The sequence below is a fragment of the Syngnathus acus genome, chromosome 21, assembly GCF_901709675.1.
Source record: "Syngnathus acus chromosome 21, fSynAcu1.2, whole genome shotgun sequence".
Classification (NCBI taxonomy): Eukaryota; Metazoa; Chordata; class Actinopteri; order Syngnathiformes; family Syngnathidae; genus Syngnathus; species Syngnathus acus.
In genome coordinates, this window is record NC_051105.1 from 5191585 (window position 1) to 5210832 (window position 19248).

Sequence of the window (19248 nt, forward strand, 5' to 3'; positions counted from 1 at the left end):
AATGGCGGTGTACCTAATGGAGTGTCCGTGTGATTCCCTCGTTAAGCGCACCTGCGTGAAAAGTTTTAGCTCCTGCAGAACGTAAAAGTAGCTAAAACTTTTCACGCAGGTGCGCTTAACGAGGGTAACCTGGAAAACATATTGGAACGCGGCCCCGAGGACTAGAGCTTGACACCTGTGACCTTTGACCATGATATTTCCCCAATAAAGTGGCCTATTAGGTACACTTGAAAATGGCGGTGTACCTAATGGAGTGTCCGTGTGATTCCCTCGTTAAGTGCACCTGCGTGAAAAGTTTTAGCTCCTTTTACGTTCTGCAGGAGCTAAAACTTTTCACGCAGGTGCGCTTAACGAGGGTAACCTGGAAAACATATTGGAACGCGGCCCCGAGGACTAGAGCTTGACACCTGTGACCTTTGACCATGATATTTCCCCAATAAAGTGGCCTATTAGGTACACTTGAAAATGGCGGTGTACCTAATGGAGTGTCCGTGTGATTCCCTCGTTAAGTGCACCTGCGTGAAAAGTTTTAGCTCCTTTTACGTTCTGCAGGAGCTAAAACTTTTCACGCAGGTGCGCTTAACGAGGGAATCACACGGACACTCCATTAGGTACACCGCCATTTTCAAGTGTACCTAATAACAGACCACTTTATTGGGGAAATATCATGGTCAAAGGTCACAGGTGTCAAGCTCTAGTCCTCGGGGCCGCGTTCCAATATGTTTTCCAGGTTACCCTCGTTAAACACACCTGCGTGAAAAGATTTGGTTCATTTTCACGTTCTGCAGGAGCTGAACGTAGAAAACGCATACAAAGCGAGGTTCCAAGTCTAAAAGCACGTATAGGTACATGCACACACCGGGGATTGAACCAAGTTCTTACCAAGCAAGAGCCCGTGTCACTAACCAGTCAGCTATTTCGACCTGGCAGCCTGTGGCCATCTGCACTTTTTTGTACTAGTGATGTGCATTCCAGTTTAAAGTGAAATGAATATTTAGAATCGGTTCACTCAAAAGGTTTGTTCAAAAGAATCGTTCACCGAATCGTTCGCTACACTTTCTTATTTATTTATTCTTTTTTATTTATTTATTTTATTTTACCTCGTGTCGTGTACCTATTGAAGTGTCCATGAGGTGTACCTACACATATTGTCATATAAAGCAGTTAACCAAATGTTTAATTGGCGAATATAAAAACAAGGAATAAAACACCAAACAAGTTTCAACATAAATGTTTATTAAAAATAATAATATTAAAAGTAAATTTCAAACCAGCAATCCAATGCGAAATTGCAGTAGATATATTGGACAACAATATTTAGGCGTATATATGCATACACGTTATTTAAAAACTACTACAAGTGTTATAAAATCAAGATTACCCAAAGAGAAGCATAATCTCCCCGTTGTTGCATAACGGCGCATCCCTACATGCAATAAAGTTAGCCGTTCGCTTGGAGAAAACGCGCATAAAAGAAGTGGTGTTTCAGTGAGTGGTTTCCTTGGCAAATCGTAAATCTACATTCTGGCTTACATAGTTCACGCCAGGAGGGAGACGCAACACGTTCACTGACTGATCCGTTGATACACGGGAAGGAAGGAGGGCAGTTGACCCATTGACTCGTTCGCGAACGGGAAAGTCAGGATTCGTCCCCTCACTGATCATTTCTCGCGATGAACTGGAAACGCGAATCACTCACTGACTGATTTGTTCACTCACTGATACGTTCGTTGGTGAACGGGAAAAGCAATTCGCGCCTCGTTCGTGAACGGGAAGTGACGTAATTTTCTTCTTCGTTTTGTTTTACGGCGAGGTGGCACCAGCTTCAATGGGCATTACCGACACCTACTGGTTGAAGTCATATGAACTGAAAAAAGAACGAATCATTTTACCAAGTGATTCGGTCACTCTCGTTCACTGAAAAGATTAGTTCTTTTAAACGGATCGTTCACTCACGAGCCAACACTCGCAGTGAGCACCAGTGAGCTATAATTTGAACTCTTGCCACACATATTATCCATGGACAAATCAGTAAAATTAGTACGTTGTAGTATTTGAAAGTAACGTGAGTGCTAATTTAAGGCATGACGAACGGGAAGAAGCAGAAGGGTTCGGACACAGCGGTGAGGTTCTTCACATGGGACTTTTACTTACACACACTTGAATGCAGGCTCGTGATGCTTTCAAATTCTTGTTGGTCTTCTTAGGTGCAAGGGACCAATGACAGCAGCGTGGTGAGCAAAGTGTCTGCTGCAGCCCAGGGCTACTTCCACGATTGCTTTCAGCAGCACTTCGTGTGCAAAGTGGCGAGGAGATCGCCACTCATCAACAGGTCAGGCACAAAGCTCCCCTGTTTGTCAGTCAACACACAACACATTCACGTAGACGCAGACACAACTGGCGTAATAACAAATGAATGTGTGCTGCCTGCAGGAACACGTGATGTCATATCACATGCTTGGAATAATATGCGAAATGTGCTCCGTAAGGCAGTTCGATTGGAAGAGCTGTGCAAAATGTTGTTTAGTTGTGCATTGTGGAAGGATGAAGTTGCATAGAATATACTGAATGCGATTTGCAGGAGTATTTCAAAAGGTGGGTACGAGCTAGCCAGGAGTCGAACCTAGAATCTTCTGATCCGTAGTCAGACGCGTTATCCATTGCGCCACTAGCCCCACGCGGTTTTCAGACAGGCAAACGCCATCCCCACGATCCACTTGCATAAAATACGCTGCAAGAGGATTTCAAAAAGTGGAATCGAGCTAGCCAGGAGTCAAACCTAGAATCTTCTGATCCGTAGTCAGACGCGTTATCCATTGCGCCACTAGCCTTACACGATGTAGCAACGGGCTGGCGCCATCCCCAGGATGAAATTGCATAAAATGTGCTGAATATTATTTCAAAAGGTGGAATCGAGCTAGCCAGGAGTCGAACCTAGAATCTTCTGATCCGTAGTCAGACGCGTTATCCATTGCGCCACTAGCCCTACACGGTGTAGCAACGGGCTGGCGCCATCCCCAGGATAAAATTGCATAAAATGTGCTGAATATTATTTCAAAAGGTGGAATCGAGCTAGCCAGGAGTCGAACCTAGAATCTTCTGATCCGTAGTCAGACGCGTTATCCATTGCGCCACTAGCCCTACACAATGTAACTACGGGCTGGCGCCATCCCCAGGATGAAATTGCATAAAATGTGCTGAATATTATTTCAAAAGGTGGAATCGAGCTAGCCAGGAGTCGAACCTAGACTCTTCTGATCCGTAGTCAGACGCGTTATCCATTGCGCCACTAGCCCCACACGGATATCAGGCAGGCCCCATCCCCACAATCAACTTGCACAAAATACGCTATGCAAGAAGATTTCAAAAAGTGGAACGAGCTAGCCAGGAGTCGAACCTAGAATCTTCTGATTCGTAGTCAGACGCGTTATCCATTGCGCCACTAGCCCGACACAATGTAGTGGCGGGCCGGCCCCATCCCAAGGATGAAATTGCATAAAATGTGCTGAATATGATTTCAAAAGGTGGAATCGAGCTAGCCAGGAGTCGAACCTAGAATCTTCTGATTCGTAGTCAGATGCGTTATCCATTGCGCCACTAGCCCTACACGATGTAGTGACGGGCTGGCGCCATCCCCAGGTTGAAATTGCATAAAATGTGCTGAATATTATTTCAAAAGGTGGAATCGAGCTAGCCAGGAGTCGAACCTAGAATCTTCTGATCCGTAGTCAGACGCGTTATCCATTGCGCCACTAGCCCCACACGGATATCAAGCAGGCAAACCCCATCCCCACGATCAACTTGCACAAAATACGCTATGCAAGAAGATTTCAAATAGTGGAACGAGCTAGCCAGGAGTCGAACCTAGAATCTTCTGATTCGTAGTCAGACGCGTTATCCATTACGCCACTAGCCCGACACAATGTAGTGACGGGCCGGCCCCATCCCAAGGATGAAATTGCATAAAATGTGCTGAATATGATTTCAAAAGGTGGAATCGAGCTAGCCAGGAGTTGAACCTAGAATCTTCTGATTCGTAGTCAGACGCGTTATCCATTGCGCCACATGGAATACATGTAGGCCAACCCCATCCCCACAATCAACTTGCACAAAATACGCTATGCAAGAAGATTTCAAATAGTGGAACGAGCTAGCCAGGAGTCGAACCTAGAATCTTCTGATTCGTAGTCAGATGCGTTATCCATTGCGCCACTAGCCCTACACGATGTAGTGACGGGCTGGCGCCATCCCCAGGTTGAAATTGCATAAAATGTGCTGAATATTATTTCAAAAGGTGGAATCGAGCTAGCCAGGAGTCGAACCTAGAATCTTCTGATCCGTAGTCAGACGCGTTATCCATTGCGCCACTAGCCCCACACGGATATCAAGCAGGCAAACCCCATCCCCACGATCAACTTGCACAAAATACGCTATGCAAGAAGATTTCAAATAGTGGAACGAGCTAGCCAGGAGTCGAACCTAGAATCTTCTGATTCGTAGTCAGACGCGTTATCCATTACGCCACTAGCCCGACACAATGTAGTGACGGGCCGGCCCCATCCCAAGGATGAAATTGCATAAAATGTGCTGAATATGATTTCAAAAGGTGGAATCGAGCTAGCCAGGAGTTGAACCTAGAATCTTCTGATTCGTAGTCAGACGCGTTATCCATTGCGCCACAAGCCCACGCGGGATCCATAGAGGCCAGCCCCATCCCCAGGATTAACTTGCATAAAATACGCTATGCAAGAGGATTTCAAAATATGGAATTGAGCTAGCCAGGAGTCGAACCTAGAATCTTCTGATCCGTAGTCAGACGCGTTATCCATTGCGCCACTAGCACCCCACGATTTTCAGACAGGCAAACCCCATCCCCACGATCAACTTGCATAAAATACGCGATGCAAGAGGATTTTAAAAAGTGGAATTGAGCTAGCCAGGAGTCGAACCTAGAATCTTCTGATCCGTCGTCAGACACGTTATCCATTGCGCCACTAGCCCTACACGATGTGGTGACGGGCTGGCCCCAACCCCAGGATGAAATTGCATAAAATGTGCTGAATATTATTTCAAAAGATGAAATCGAGCTAGCCAGGAGTTGAACCTGGAATCTTCTGATCCGTAGTCAGACGCGTTATCCATTGCGCCACTAGCCCCACACGGAATACAGGTAGGCCAAGCCCATCCCCACAATCAACTTGCACAAAATACGCTATGCAAGAAGATATCAAAAAGTGGGACGAGCTAGGTGCTGAATATGATTTCAAAAGGTGGACTCGAGCTAGCCAGGAGTCGAACCTAGAATCTTCTGATCCGTAGTCAGAAGCGTTACCCATTGCGCCACTAGCCCCACACGGATATCAGGCAGGCCATCCCCATCCCCACGATCAACTTGCACAAAATACGCTTATGCAAGAAGATTTCAAAAAGTGGAACGAGCTAGCCAGGAGTCGAACCTAGAATCTTCTGATTCGTAGTCAGACGCGTTATCCATTGCGCCACTAGCCCGACACGATGTAGCGACGGGCTGGCGCCATCCCTAGGATGAAATTGCATAAAATGTGCTGAATATGATTTCAAAAGGTGGAATCGAGCTAGCCAGGAGTCGAACCTGGAATCTTCTGATTCGTAGTCAGACGCGTTATCCATTGCGCCACTAGCCCCACACGGTTTTCAGACAGGCAAACACCATCCCCACGATCAACTTGCATAAAATACACGCTGCAAGAGGATTTTAAAAAGTGTAATTGAGCTAGCCAGGAGTCAAACCTAGAATCTTCTGATCCGTAGTCAGACGCGTTATCCATTGCGCCAATAGCCCTACACGTAATACAGGCAGGCCAACCCCATCCCCACAACCAACTTGCACAAAATACGCTATGCAAGAAGATTTCAAAAAGTGTAACGAGCTAGCCAGGAGTCGAACCTAGAATCTTCTGATTCGTAGTCAGACGCGTTATCCATTGCGCCACTAGCCCCACACGGTTTTCAGACAGGTTAACCCCATCCCCACGATCAACTTGCATAAAATACGCTATGCAAGACGATTTCAAAAAGTGGAATCGAGCTAGCCAGGAGTCGAACCTAGAATCTTCTGATCCGTAGTCAGACGCGTTATCCATTGCACCACTAGCCCCACACGTAATACAGGCAGGCCAACTCCATCCCCACAACCAACTTGCACAAAATACGCTATGCAAGAAGATTTCAAAAAGTGGAATGAGCTAGCCAGGAGTCGAACCTAGAATCTTCTGATTCGTAGTCAGACGCGTTATCCATTGCGCCACTAGCCCCACACGGGATTCATAGAGGCCAGCCCCATCCCCAGGATCAACTTGCATAAAATACGCTATGCAAGAGGATTTCAAAAAGTGGATTCAAGCTAGCCAGGAGTCGAACCTAGAATCTTCTGATCCGTAGTCAGACGCGTTATCCATTGCGCCACTAGCCCCACACGTAATACAGGCAGGCCAACTCCATCCCCACAACCAACTTGCACAAAATACGCTATGCAAGAAGATTTCAAAAAGTGGAATGAGCTAGCCAGGAGTCGAACCTAGAATCTTCTGATCCGTAGTCAGACGCGTTATCCATTGCGCCACTAGCCCCACACGTAATACAGGCAGGCCAACTCCATCCCCACAACCAACTTGCACAAAATACGCTATGCAAGAAGATTTCAAAAAGTGGAATGAGCTAGCCAGGAGTCGAACCTAGAATCTTCTAATCCGTAGTCAGACGCGTTATCCATTGCGCCACTAGCCCTACACGATGTAGCGACGGGCTGGCCCCATCCCCAGGATGAAATTGCATAAAATGTGCTGAATATTATTTCAAAAGATGAAATCGAGCTAGCCAGGAGTCGAACCTAGAATCTTCTGATCCGTAGTCAGACGCGTTATCCATTGCGCCACTAGCCCCACATGGAATACATGTAGGCCAACCCCATCCCCACAATCAACTTGCACAAAATACGCTATGCAAGAAGATTTCAAAAAGTGGAACGAGCTAGCCAGGAATCGAACCTAGAATCTTCTGATTCGTAGTCAGACGCGTTATCCATTGCGCCACTAGCCCCACACGGTTTTCAGAGAGGCAAACCCCATCCCCACGATCAACTTGCATAAAATACGCTATGCAAGAGGATTTCAAAAAGTGGAACGAGCTAGCCAGGAGTCGAACCTAGAATCTTCTGATCCGTAGTCAGACGCGTTATCCATTGCGCCACTAGCCCCACACGGAATTCAGGCAGGCCAACCCCATCCCCACGATCAACTTGCATAAAATGTGCAAGAGGATTTGAAAAAGTGGAATTGAGCTAGCCAGGAGTCGAACTTAGAATCTTCTGATCCGTAGTCAGACGTGTAATCCATTGCGCCACTAGCCTCACATGGAATTCAGGCAGGCGAACCCCATCCGCACAATCAACTTGCATTAAATACGCAAGAAGATTTCAAAAATTGGAACGAGCTAGCCAGGAGTCGAACCTAGAATCTTCTAATCCGTAGTTAGACGCGTTATCCATTGCGCCACTAGCCCTACACGATGTAGCGACGGGCTGGCCCCATCCCCAGGATGAAATTGCATAAAATGTGCTGAATATTATTTCAAAAGATGAAATCGAGCTAGCCAGGAGTCTAACCTAGAATCTTCTGATCCGTAGTCAGACGCGTTATCCATTGCGCCACTAGCCCCACATGTTGCACTGGTAAGCGAGTAAATGGCCCCATATTGTGGAACAAAATATACCATTACTCTCAGGCAGAAATCTCCATCCAGATTCAGTCATTTTTATATATATTTTCATTTATTATAAAATGGTTCAGATAATGATGGATGGATGATACTACTGCTCAGTGTGTGTTTCCTATTTTTAAAAATGCCAAAGTGTTAAAATTGAGTTTCTCTTTTTGACTATTCAATATTAATTCAACCCACGTGCTATTTAGTGTCGTTTTGTTTTTTCATGAAAAAAAAAATGTGAAGATTCCATTTGCCGCCAATGATATGCTTCATGAATAAAATATGTTAAACAGGGTGTAATAACATTAATACACATTAACACCTGTCAATCACAACATGATTATAAACAGCCTTGCATCACATACTAATGACAGTAAAACATACACTATTGTGTTAAATATGATGTAGGGGTTACTATGTGCGCTGGAGGGCAGTGGACCACTGTGTGCGGACCTTCCTGCAAGTCACACAACATTGTGCCAAGAGACAAGCAAGTTAACGTTTACCGAAATCCATCTCATTGTTGTTTTTTTTAATTATTATTATCATCCCCATTTAATAACAACTTCTATTTTTCTGTCCTGTAGATTTTGTCTTTGGGCGCCGGCTTCGACTCGCTATATTTCCGCCTGTACGGAGACGCGGCACTCAACAAGGCAGTCGTGTTTGAAGTAGATTTCCCAGACGTGACTCGGCGTAAGGCGGCTCTGATCCAGTCCAATGTGTCGTTGTCGCAAATGTTGGACTCCCACCATGTACTTTCTTTGATAGGTGAAATCCTGCATTGATGCATTGACATTATACATTTGCTACATAGCTGATCATAAATGTGTCTGTAGGGCCTTTGTACGTGTCGAGCAGTCAGTACGTCCTGCTAGGAGTGGATGTGAGACATGATTCCCATGTAGAAGAAACTCTGGTAAAGGCGGGACTGGACCCGACTGCTCCTACTCTGATTCTTTCCGAAGTGGTGCTCACCTACATGGAAACACAACGGTGAATATCACAAAGCTCGGTCTTGTGCTTTTAAGAGGTTGCGGCAATCGTAATTGATGAAAATGATGTTCCTTCAGGTCCGATGACATCATTAGTTGGGCGGCGCGGCTCTTGCCCCAGTCTCTTTTTGTGATGTACGAGCAGATCCATCCCCAAGATCCATTTGGTCGCATCATGCAGGAGCATTTCCTGAAACTGAATTCCACTCTGCACGCGCTTCGACAATATCCCGACACTGACGCACAAAAGCGGAGATTTCTTGACAAGGCTAGTATTTGCACATTTACACCTAATTTCCCTGCCATCCTTTTCGACTATTATTAAACAATATTACGGTTATATGCTGACTTACAAGTTTTTTTGTCCAAGCTTTTAACTTAGTGTACTGAATACTATCCAAACACAAGTATAATTGTTACATTTAGGTCAAATAAAAGCAGAGTTAAAAAAACGAAATGAAAACAACTGTCTTGGAAATGTGTAAATATGAACACATACAACATGGCGGAGCAATCGTGACGGTCTGCCGCGAAGCTAATTGTCGCTAAATGTCTTCACGTAAGATTATTTTTAATACGCCAGTTTCCAACACATCCTTTGCTAGGTGCTGCTGCTTTGGTTAGCGATAGAGTACAAATGAGTTGATTTCGATTTATTTACAACATTGATTCAATGAGTGTGTGTCATTGCTCTTTTTGTTGTATTCAGGGATGGGAGCAGTGTGTGTGTTTGGATATGAACGAGTTCTTCCTCAGGCTAATTCCAGATGATGAGAGACACCGAGTGGAAAGTTTGGAACCTTTTGATGAGTACGAGGTTAGTTAAGACGAAAGACTGATTTGTGGGTTTTGTGGGTCATACTGTACCAGAAATCTTTGGTTGACAATAATACTATAGTGTGCATGAGTGGTATATCAAATGCTTGCTACTCGTAACCTCGAAATGTCATAACTCGGACCCATCTCTAATATTGGTCAGGAATGGCACCAGAAATGCTCGCACTACTTCATCCTCACCGCATCTCGAGGTTCTCTCACAGCGCAGTCTCTGCTAGTCCATCCTGCAGGTGCGCATTGCTGTTCTTACCTGTTTTGTCTTAAACCTGTATGGGATTACTTTTGCTCTGTCCTTCAGTGCTATTCCAGTGTCCATCTTGGAGCGCCACTGACCTCACTGTGAAAATGGAACCAGTTTGCGTGGAGGGTTTCGGGATGGCCTCAACGTTGTTGATTGGAGGACACATCCTGCTTACCGGAGGCTCCTGCAGGACCGGCCGAGGGGCTCAGAGTCAAGTCCTGCACCGGGGCCCTGAAGGATGGAAATCCTTCCATGTCAAACCATCAACCCATTCGAGTGAGTTAATCTGAATTTGGAGCAATTCATGTTCATAGCATCAAGCAAAACATTTTCTTTTTGCTTTCTGTCAGGTGTTCGCCTCTACCATAGTGTTACTTCTATTTCTGGGAGAGTCGCTGTAATGTACGGAGGGCGCGCTTCTCCCGTCAACCCGATCGGAGGCCTTGTCAAAGTCAACTTCAAATATGAAAGTTCACCAGGTACTGAGGATGGACTTGAAGTCCATGAGGAGCAGATGACGTGTACAGGTGCTCATCCACCGCCTAGATGGAGACACTCTGCCACTCTAGTCTCTCATAAAGGTAAACTTTAGCAGCAGTTGTTGTGTTTTCCTTTCTAAATGATATAAAAAAAAATAAACATCTTTGTTTTTCTGTAGGGAAAAACTTCTTGTTTATCTTTGGTGGAAAAAATGAGTCCGCAACAGTTTTGGGTGATGGCTATTTCCTGAATCTGGATCAGCAACATTGGACTGAGGTTGTGATTGTTCTCTATTGGCTGTTAAACATAATTGTAAGGAAGAGATTATGCAGATTCACTACGGCCGACGAGGTTTTCTTTGACCGCACCTTGAGTGTCTGCCGTAGCAAGATTTGAGAAATCTGACCAAGTTATTGGTCTTATATTATTGTCTTTCATCCATCCTGTGTCCATGGTGGCCTGAAATGCGATCGCCATGGCCGCCGGGAATTTAACGTACAACAGAAGTCAAGGTAGCAGGGCGGAGGATCTTGAATACGGTCTCGCACTACTGCTTTGTGAAGTTACTCCTTCCTTGCATGAAATAAACCGGAAGACCGGACGATTGGTGTTTTCCTGGGTTTATGACAGAAATGTAAAAAAATTAAATTTCAAAGAGTAAAACATTTGCTGTGCTTAACGTCCATACCTTTTTTTCCAGGTGGCAGTAGAAGGTGCTGCACCAGAGGCCCGGCATTCCCATTCAGCATGTTCCTACCAGGGAGGGCTGGTCCTGTTCGGAGGGCACGGAAAAAGGGGAGAGCCGCTCGGGGACATCGTGGTGATGAAGCCAAATGAGAGAGGCTTCTGCTGGGAGACGATAGATGTTCAGCCCCCTCCTTGTCCCAGGTGGGTTCCTCACAGCCATAATCCATTTCATCTCACTGTTATATAAAAAGAATGAAAGTACATGCCTGCTTGTGGTTACTACACACCCATTCATCTGAGGTGACAATAATGTAATATTTAAATATTCCAAGTTAACTGTATTGTAGATATTCGCATGGTGCCCATGTGATTGGCGATCGCCTGATTGTGGTGGGCGGAGTCTGGCTGCATTCAGACAGCGTGCCAGGAGTGGCCGTGATCGACCTTTCCAGGCGCTGCAGCACCGAATTCCGTCTGCTCACGGTCAGTTCAAAGTACTTTGATTTCACCGTGCGGACTTGTCGGGAATCTCATTGGTGCTTCTCCCGTTTTTAGTCATCGGTGCCTCGGCCTCTCATGTTGCACTCCTTCTGCTCTGAGTTGGTGGTCCAAAAAGAAGCTCAGCTGATCCTGATTGGTGGAGGAGGGAACTGTTTCTCCTTTGGGACACATTTTAACCCTCAACTTGTCAGCGTGGACCTCGGCCCGGCACTGATGGGAACTTAACAAACTTTAAGGTGCTCCGATGTGACTGAGCAAGAGTTTGTCACCTAATCTGAATGTTTACAAAACTGACAACAACAAAAATCTAGTTTCTGCTTCAAGCCAGAGTTATGCTTTAAAAGTAGGGTTTCAAATTAGGGGTTTAAGACAGGTATGGTTTCAAGCCAGGGTTAGATTTTCAAGTTAGCATTTCAAATTGTAGTTCCAAGCCATGGTTAAGGTTTCAAGGCAGGTTTAAGGTTTTTAAAGTAAGGTTTCAGATTGGGGGGGTTAGATGAGGTTGTGTTTTGGTGGGTTAGGGTTTTGAAGGATGTACAGTATACCAAATTATTGTTTGCAAAAGTACAGATAAAACTGCAAAATTCGACACATCTTTGTCTGCTTTCTTGACAGGCTTTTATTTTGTTGACCCCAGTTCACAATTTTCTCATTTCCTGTCAGGGATTAGAATGTAGCATGATTGCCTCGGGCACAGAGGGGTGAGTGGCAACTCATTCAGTGAGGCGCCTGTAGGATTGGATTGCAGCACTGGCCGCGCCCCAGTCGCCGGGCTTGCGGTACTCGCCCTTCTCCAGGAAGTACTGGCGGCCGCGGTAGTTGGGGTGCTCGTAGAACACCCACCAGCCGTCAAAGACCTTGCACGAGTTCACCTCCCTCCAGCGGAACTTCTCCAGAAGCGAGGGGCAGTCCTCTGTGGCCTCAAAAGCCTTGCCCCCAAAGTCGGCCTTCTCGTACAGCTGCATCTTGTAGCCACCCCCGCTGGTCTGGAATGATGAGAGGAAAGGGGATAGACAAGTAAAGGACTCAGAAGGATAACGCAAAACTGGGATCTGACATAATTTGCGGAGGCTTCGATTGGTTGTTTGCCCGGAGATACAAAATCGATCCTATATGGCCCTTGTCAAAGTAGATTGATTTTTCGGGGGGATGGGTTGACTGGTGCTGACCCTGAAGGTAGCTGCAGGGGTTGGGTTAGCTGGACAACAGTAATCACATGTTCTGCTCTAATACAGGGACAGTTGGGTTAGCTGGACTACTCCCTTTAAAGTTAAATATCTCCCTAACGTGCAAAGTATTGTACTTTGTTAATTACACTCAAGTGAATGAGGGTACAACACTCACAAAGTGGATCATCTTGCAGGAGCTGAGGCGGTCGTTGAGGCCCATCCAGCGCTGGTACTCGGGGTACTCGCCTCGGGTCAGGACGTATTGGTAACCCAGGTAGTTGGGCCGCTCGTACACCACCCAAGCGCCGCTCTCCACGCGGATGGAGTTGCAGCGACTCAAGTAGGTGTGGAAGTCGGAGCAGTCGCTGTCACACTCGTACCGGTGACCCTGGAAGTTCTTGTCCTCGTAGAAGACGATCTGCGGGACGGGAGAGTATGTAAGACAGAATTCCATCTTTAATGGAAATGGATCCCATGCCAGTTATGGGAACCACTGCACTGCCAGTGGCATCTTTAAAACCAGCTGACTTGGTGATTTGCCGCCTCCAGTCAAGAATGACGTTTGGATTTGGAGGAATTAAATCCCAAGGCCCAGTTGGAAAACTCGACGTAAACGGCCAAGGTCTTTGCCTAAACTCACCCTGCCCATCTTGGAGTAGTGCAGCCTCTGTGATGCGAAAGTGGCGGCAATGGTTGGTGTTTGCCCTGAGGTCTCGATGTTGCACTCAAACCTCGAGCTCTCCCTTTTATAGCCAGTCCTGCCGCATTGGGGAGCGCCAACAGTGGGAGGCAAACAGAGGAACAATCGCTTTGTCATGAAAATGAGATCCAAAAATCGAGTCAGTGATTCTAGCACTATTCAGATTTTCCAGAAAAGCGAGGAAGGATTACGGCATAAAGAATGCCGGGCATGGTAAGCGTCCAATGACCCCACTTACCCACCAACCACATCCAGCGCCTGCCCTCCCAACACCATATCGCACGTGCCAGCTGGGTTGCCCCCACCTGGCAAGGGAGGAGCTGCCAACTCAGGACTTATTTCTGCCTTGTGGATGCATCCAGTTACTGTCGTAGCATCATTTATTTGCACAATATATTTGATAAATCATTCAAATTGGTGTGTATCATTACAAATTTGAAAATAGCACAAGACTCATACATAGAAGTGAACATCTTTATTTTTTTTATGACAATATAATAGATGTTTAAAAGCACAGAAGAGTGTGACAGCAGCATTCATTCATTGTTTTACCTCCAATGACAGGTTTTTTTTTTTTGAATGCCTTACTATGTACAGAGGAAGCTAACCTTGAGATTGAAGGTATGAAGTGCAAACAATGTCTTTAGAATGAATAAAATAACACAAAAATATAACATACATTATAATTCCAGTGACTAATAGAAAAATATACTTTGAATCACACGTGGTTGGTTGGCACATGAGTGAATCAACACTGATGTTGATAACAGTCAACATTAGGATCTGCAAAGTCGCATTTATGAACCATTTTTCCAATTATTGAAAATAATGTAGCCAAACAAATTACATGAGCACTTAATTTCAGTTGTGAAGTACAATTATTCATGAATACGTGAATACATTTGCAAAGGAGTATCAATTAAAGCAAGGGTGGGAAACTGTTTTGCTCGTGAAGCTGCCAATGTGCCTCCATGCTTCCCTACATATTAAGTGTTTTCAAATTGTTTATATTCTGAGCATCTATGGATTCAATTGTGGTGGTCTGTGCTCTATTCAGTGCTAGTTTCATAATTACATAACAAATCAAAATTGCTACATTTCCCTTAATTAGTTTGAAGGCAGAACACAGCATGTAGTCTACATCATTGACCATCCATTAACACATTCAAAACAAAAATGGGGCCTTGGTCCCTTCATATTTATGCTGTGAATGTCCAGGACAACTTCTTGATCTGAAATAAATACAACTAACCTGTGAGGAAAACAGTTCAACAAGCCATCGGCGACTGTGCCACTGCTCCTCCTGTCTTTGAATACATGTCGTTGTTCACCGACCGGTCGTCCACCGGGGCACCGTTGGAGACCTGCAGCAAGGACGCGGGGTTCGGGATCAGGCTGTCCAATTCCTGCCTGTGTCCCGACTCCAGGAGCCACTCGTGGAACTTTGCTTGCACCAGGTCCTGGAACTTGCACTTCTGCTCCCTACAGAAAGAAAATATATATCCATATATATATATATTTTTTTTTATATACAATTTTTTGAGGCTGATGGCAATTTTTGGCAGGAAAAATACAGATTAACAGACAATTATTTAAAAAGAAAAATCTTAAAATAACATTTTGACTGTGTGTCGCAATGCATTTAATTTATGAAGGACATTAATCCTTGTCATATGTGTTACACTGACCAGTCAGGGTGACAGGGAATGCATAGTCCCTCGAGCAACAGTGACACACAACTGCAACCTTTCACATTGTTATTGACTATTGGCTTCATTTCTCCATTGAACCACTACAGTCATGAAATGGAAAAATACAGCTACCATACAGTCGGTGTATGACAATTGGTTTGGGATTTCCTGTATAAAATGGAGCAATTACAACTTTGCAATAGGTGCACAAAAGGCAACCTACTCATGGTTGGTGCTGTTTTTCGGTCTTCCATTGAAAAACTACTCTCATGCAAACTTACAACACAATTCTTATACTTCTGTTTTGGGGTCATTTCTTTTTGAATAAATAATGAATAGGACTTAACAAATTAATTGTTCCATGTTGGTTATGAGATAAAAGCCACTCACTTGTTTAGCTGGGCCTCCATGACAGTTTTCTGCCATGTTTGTATCCTCTTCTGCTTGTCATCGAGCGCTTCCTGATAGCGGGGTGCCAACCCCCCCGGCACCTCGCACGTGTCCCCTTTCATGTGGAAAGGCACCACCATCATGTGGAACTCCTCTGGGGGCAGGAGACGGTAGCATGCCGGGTCTGGGTTGGTGGAGGGCTTTACGGGGTCAGTCCCCAGAAGCAGGGGCTGGTCCCACACGTTGGGGACCACCGCCAGCCCTACGATGGCCATGTGGTCCTCCAGGGAGGGGTAGAAAGTGTGGAAGGGGCCCAGGATGATGTCAGCGTTGCCGGGCAGGAGCAGGGGACGCGTGGGTGTCAAGGCGTGGAGCGTGCAGCAGGAGGAGGCCCCGACGATTATCTTGCCCGCCGCGCACACTACGCGCAAATTCTGGCAGCAGTGCACATGCACGCTTGTCTCCACTGGACCCAGAACCACTGTGCAATCTCTGCACTTGTCCACAATAACCGACCTGACATATAAATAAATCAATCAAATCACATCCAGATTTAACAAGACTGCATATTTACACGCTCAAAAAAATTGGAATTATCTGCTGACCTGAGAGGCGAGAGGAGGTAGATGTAAGCGTCGGTGCATCGGTGGATCTTAATGTTGGCTCCTGTCATCTTGTCAGAAGTCTTGGCCAGGGTCTGCTTACAGACCCGAGACATGAGCACCATCTTGCTACCTGCTGGGGCCATGTGAGTGTTCCGGGATATCATGGCACGATTCATAGCCCCCTCCACTAGACACAACAAGAAAGATGAGATAAAGTAAGGGAATGCTTGAAGGAGGGAGATTGTAGATCTATGTAGAATTTTTTTTTCAGGTACCTTGTTGGGCCCAGGCTAGCTGCTTCCCGGAGCGCAGGCAGGATGTTATCCCAAATGGATTGAGGGTGAGGTTATGTTGAAGACAGGAGATAAGTTGGTGCAAAGGGAAGGAATGGCTGAGTGCACAGTAGCCCGCGTGCACCTGGAGCGGACCTTTACTCAGTAACTTATGGACGGGTTGGACAGTCCTGTCCGGCTGCACCCAGCCTTCCAGGAGTAGGCCCAGGCTGCGCACAGCCTCCAGGGAGATCTGGGAGCGGACAGGGTCAGTCGTGGCTAACGTCCTGTGAGCTAACATGAGAGGATGGTCCACACACCTGACAGTCACGCAAGGCCATACCGGACTCGGACAGCTGGTTCGGCTCCACCAGCAGCTCCAGGAGCTCCGCCAGGTGGCTCAGCACAAAGGACAGGTGGGCCTGGTCGTCCCAGTTCTACTGAACAAACACAACACATACAACAGGTGATTTTGACCACCTGTTGATATTGTGTGCTTGATCTGAGCGGAGGTCTCTGCCATCCCAAAACCCCTCAATTAAAGTAGTAACAGCGATACAAGACTTGTTTATTATAGTTCAGCATTTTTTATTCCGTTAAAGAACATGAGGTCGACCTTGTTTTGCGAACGGGCCTTGGCCTCGCGTTCCGATGGAGCCGGAGAGCGTGTGCGGTGGCTGGGCCACTCCTCGCCAATGAGTGATTTACGCAGAGACACGCAATTCAGCTGTTGGATGTGGAGGAAGAGGAGAAACTGCAGCGTGTCCACGGACCTCTGGGGAATAAAAATGGCATCAAATCTGTCATCGTGCCAACCTGTGTACGCTGATATGTGCCTAGCAAGTGACAGCAGGAGCTGGAGTTATGGTTCAGCGAGAGTGTCTGAGCGTTACAGCAGACAGTGCTCGACTTTGTTTTGTTTTTACCTCATTCCTCTGCTGGTCAAGCTCACTTTTGCTTGAACACTGGGAAAGGCACTCTGCCCATTCCAGTCGGTCACCAGGCGACTGGCTGGTAAAGAGGTCAAAGGTCTCAAAGTAGAGCCACGCCAGATCTTCTGCAAGCTGCAGCTTCCCACATGCAATGTGCCTCCACATGTGCCAGGTCAAGGAGGGGAAGCAGCCATCGCGGGTTCGCACGTAGGTAGCCATCTTGCGAAGGTAGTGAAGGCCAAGTTTGGAGGAGGGGGCCACCTGTAATCAGGGCTCACATTTGAGTTATTTTGTAACAGTACACTGGACAATGCATTTGATTTACACTCACCTGAAGGGCACCCAGGAGGAAGGGCTCCATACGTGGCCATATGCTTACACTGTCTGGATCCATGTCTTTAGGACATACAGTATTGTATCGAATCAGTTTGATTTGACACTGTCAGAGAGGCTCTATCGCCTTAAACGTGTACCAAATATTTTGGTCTTATAAGATGACAAAATGATGCAAAGAGTAGTACTTAACCCTCAATAACTACTAACAGGAATGTATGTACCGGAACTAACAGCTTACGTCATGTTTGAGGCACAAGATAAGATCATTTAACGCATATTTATGGACGTGTTTTTCATATATCTATTGCAATTATGATTTTTACTTGTTTGGCATAGGTTAATGGCAGTGTTGGAAATTATGCTTTAAAACGTGACACAAACACAAAATAATGTAAATTCATTCATTAAATAATGAATCTAAATGGGTTTATGCACATCTACGTTCCTACAGTTTAAGCTAAATTCCAAACTTTTTAATTCCCTTAAATTGCTTAGTCTGCTCAGTCCCGACTAAAACCACATTCACAATTTAATTTTTTTAATTTCTATTTATTTTGAGCAATCATGCAGGCTTTTAAAAGACCGATGTAAGAAATTTTAACTACTACTGGCACTTTATGCGCCATGACAACCAGACTGCTGCCACCTTCACCGTTGTAGCACAAGTAAACCAAGCACGGCTAAAACAAACGCTTCAATTCGTCGTCAAACCCGAGAGCGTTGTCTGAGGAGACGAGGGACGCGTTTAACTCTCAAAACAACACATTAGTTGCCCAAGCGAAGCTTTCCCAACGTGGTAAACTTGTGTAACGAGTTAAGCTAAGCGAAGCTAACAAACGCAAACCTCCACTATTCGTCGATGGCCAAACGTCGGCTTCTTCCATATCGGCGGAAGAGCGCCTCGTCAACTGCTCCGAATCATTCGCGTATTGGATTAGTGGTCCATCAGCAGCTTGCTCGGAAGTTTGATGCAAGATTTTGGCGCCCTCTTCTTCCACTGCTAGCGTGCACCGAGTGTGGTGCAATGGTTCCACTGCCTTCACATAGTGTTGGCTCGTGAGTGAAAAATCCGTTCAAAAGAACGAATCTTTTCAGTGAACGAGAGTGAACGAATCACTTCCTACAGTGATTCGTTCTTTTTTCAGTTCATATGATTTCAACCAGTAGGTGTCGGTAATGCCCATTGAAGCCGGTGCCACCTCGCCGTAAAACGTGATTGAACTGATTCTAAAGATTCAGTTCACCTAAAAGAACTGGAATGCACATCACTACCTTCACACTATAAATACCTGCTGCGCATGCGTCATTAGTTAGCTCAAAGTAGCCAAACAATGTTTAGCATTTTATTTGAAACAGTAAAAACAAAAACAAAAATAGAAACTGTTTTATACGTCTCCAAACAATCAGTTACCAATCCAAGACTCTGCTTCAGGGGAGGATTGACCCCAAAATAATGTAAACGAGTCAAACCGGTTCCCTTGAAAATGAATATGATATGGAATGTAATTTCATCACTCGCCATCTTTTTACAGTCAGTGCAGCGGTGTCGGTTGTTTACTTTAACTTTATCATTAACCAGAGCTGCGTGAATCGGTTCCCCATAGTAAACAATCCAGTAACGCGTTAGCTTCTCTTTATCGTGACAACTATCTTTTTAAATGTGGGCGGG

General features: G+C 45.6%; 3 protein-coding genes and 28 non-coding genes across 34 annotated transcripts; 1 reads left to right on the forward strand and 30 right to left on the reverse strand.

Moving 5' to 3' along the window:
- Nucleotides 1–1928: 1928 nt before the first annotated feature.
- lcmt2 (leucine carboxyl methyltransferase 2) lies at nucleotides 1929–14027 on the forward strand. 2 transcript variants are annotated; one of them, XM_037240200.1, is made up of 15 exons: nucleotides 1929–2123; nucleotides 2208–2332; nucleotides 8152–8233; nucleotides 8331–8514; nucleotides 8583–8739; nucleotides 8817–9006; nucleotides 9448–9555; nucleotides 9718–9805; nucleotides 9874–10092; nucleotides 10167–10397; nucleotides 10475–10572; nucleotides 10997–11184; nucleotides 11331–11466; nucleotides 11539–11720; nucleotides 12848–14027. In XM_037240200.1, exons 1-14 carry the CDS (start codon nucleotides 2085–2087, stop codon nucleotides 11707–11709), a joined length of 2016 nt encoding a protein of 671 aa, XP_037096095.1. In that variant the 5' UTR covers nucleotides 1929–2084; the 3' UTR covers nucleotides 11710–11720; nucleotides 12848–14027. The 2 variants fall into 2 exon arrangements, with proteins under 2 accessions (XP_037096095.1, XP_037096094.1); XM_037240199.1 differs by lacking the exon at nucleotides 12848–14027 and having other exon boundaries at nucleotides 11539–12073.
- trnar-acg lies at nucleotides 2603–2675 on the reverse strand. Its single transcript has one exon. It is a non-coding gene; the product is annotated as a tRNA-Arg (tRNA).
- On the reverse strand, nucleotides 2914–2986 carry trnar-acg. Its single transcript has one exon. It is a non-coding gene; the product is annotated as a tRNA-Arg (tRNA).
- On the reverse strand, nucleotides 3069–3141 carry trnar-acg. Its single transcript has one exon. It is a non-coding gene; the product is annotated as a tRNA-Arg (tRNA).
- On the reverse strand, nucleotides 3224–3296 carry trnar-acg. Its single transcript has one exon. It is a non-coding gene; the product is annotated as a tRNA-Arg (tRNA).
- On the reverse strand, nucleotides 3377–3449 carry trnar-acg. Its single transcript has one exon. It is a non-coding gene; the product is annotated as a tRNA-Arg (tRNA).
- trnar-acg lies at nucleotides 3532–3604 on the reverse strand. The gene has a single exon. It is a non-coding gene; the product is annotated as a tRNA-Arg (tRNA).
- trnar-acg lies at nucleotides 3687–3759 on the reverse strand. The gene has a single exon. It is a non-coding gene; the product is annotated as a tRNA-Arg (tRNA).
- trnar-acg lies at nucleotides 3844–3916 on the reverse strand. Its single transcript has one exon. It is a non-coding gene; the product is annotated as a tRNA-Arg (tRNA).
- trnar-acg lies at nucleotides 4147–4219 on the reverse strand. Its single transcript has one exon. It is a non-coding gene; the product is annotated as a tRNA-Arg (tRNA).
- trnar-acg lies at nucleotides 4302–4374 on the reverse strand. The gene has a single exon. It is a non-coding gene; the product is annotated as a tRNA-Arg (tRNA).
- trnar-acg lies at nucleotides 4459–4531 on the reverse strand. Its single transcript has one exon. It is a non-coding gene; the product is annotated as a tRNA-Arg (tRNA).
- Nucleotides 4614–4686, reverse strand: trnar-acg. Its single transcript has one exon. It is a non-coding gene; the product is annotated as a tRNA-Arg (tRNA).
- Nucleotides 4771–4843, reverse strand: trnar-acg. Its single transcript has one exon. It is a non-coding gene; the product is annotated as a tRNA-Arg (tRNA).
- Nucleotides 5084–5156, reverse strand: trnar-acg. The gene has a single exon. It is a non-coding gene; the product is annotated as a tRNA-Arg (tRNA).
- trnar-acg lies at nucleotides 5278–5350 on the reverse strand. Its single transcript has one exon. It is a non-coding gene; the product is annotated as a tRNA-Arg (tRNA).
- Nucleotides 5436–5508, reverse strand: trnar-acg. Its single transcript has one exon. It is a non-coding gene; the product is annotated as a tRNA-Arg (tRNA).
- trnar-acg lies at nucleotides 5591–5663 on the reverse strand. Its single transcript has one exon. It is a non-coding gene; the product is annotated as a tRNA-Arg (tRNA).
- trnar-acg lies at nucleotides 5906–5978 on the reverse strand. Its single transcript has one exon. It is a non-coding gene; the product is annotated as a tRNA-Arg (tRNA).
- Nucleotides 6064–6136, reverse strand: trnar-acg. The gene has a single exon. It is a non-coding gene; the product is annotated as a tRNA-Arg (tRNA).
- Nucleotides 6221–6293, reverse strand: trnar-acg. Its single transcript has one exon. It is a non-coding gene; the product is annotated as a tRNA-Arg (tRNA).
- On the reverse strand, nucleotides 6379–6451 carry trnar-acg. The gene has a single exon. It is a non-coding gene; the product is annotated as a tRNA-Arg (tRNA).
- Nucleotides 6536–6608, reverse strand: trnar-acg. The gene has a single exon. It is a non-coding gene; the product is annotated as a tRNA-Arg (tRNA).
- Nucleotides 6693–6765, reverse strand: trnar-acg. Its single transcript has one exon. It is a non-coding gene; the product is annotated as a tRNA-Arg (tRNA).
- On the reverse strand, nucleotides 6848–6920 carry trnar-acg. Its single transcript has one exon. It is a non-coding gene; the product is annotated as a tRNA-Arg (tRNA).
- trnar-acg lies at nucleotides 7005–7077 on the reverse strand. The gene has a single exon. It is a non-coding gene; the product is annotated as a tRNA-Arg (tRNA).
- Nucleotides 7162–7234, reverse strand: trnar-acg. The gene has a single exon. It is a non-coding gene; the product is annotated as a tRNA-Arg (tRNA).
- On the reverse strand, nucleotides 7467–7539 carry trnar-acg. The gene has a single exon. It is a non-coding gene; the product is annotated as a tRNA-Arg (tRNA).
- Nucleotides 7622–7694, reverse strand: trnar-acg. The gene has a single exon. It is a non-coding gene; the product is annotated as a tRNA-Arg (tRNA).
- Nucleotides 12105–13629, reverse strand: crygs2 (crystallin, gamma S2). The gene is made up of 5 exons (XM_037239246.1): nucleotides 13592–13629; nucleotides 13294–13411; nucleotides 12829–13107; nucleotides 12644–12648; nucleotides 12105–12465 (listed from the first exon to the last, which is right to left on the reverse strand). Exons 1-5 carry the CDS (start codon nucleotides 13627–13629, stop codon nucleotides 12198–12200), a joined length of 708 nt encoding a protein of 235 aa, XP_037095141.1. The 3' UTR covers nucleotides 12105–12197.
- On the reverse strand, nucleotides 13816–19207 carry tbccd1 (TBCC domain containing 1). Of its 3 annotated transcripts, none has more exons than XM_037240205.1 (9): nucleotides 18971–19207; nucleotides 17575–17639; nucleotides 17238–17504; nucleotides 16928–17086; nucleotides 16632–16748; nucleotides 16315–16564; nucleotides 16040–16226; nucleotides 15435–15950; nucleotides 13816–14835 (listed from the first exon to the last, which is right to left on the reverse strand). In XM_037240205.1, exons 2-9 carry the CDS (start codon nucleotides 17635–17637, stop codon nucleotides 14622–14624), a joined length of 1773 nt encoding a protein of 590 aa, XP_037096100.1. In that variant the 5' UTR covers nucleotides 17638–17639; nucleotides 18971–19207; the 3' UTR covers nucleotides 13816–14621. The 3 variants fall into 3 exon arrangements, with proteins under 3 accessions (XP_037096100.1, XP_037096096.1, XP_037096099.1); XM_037240201.1 differs by lacking the exon at nucleotides 18971–19207 and adding an exon at nucleotides 18424–18621; XM_037240204.1 differs by lacking the exon at nucleotides 18971–19207 and adding an exon at nucleotides 18291–18417.
- Nucleotides 19208–19248: the final 41 nt, after the last annotated feature.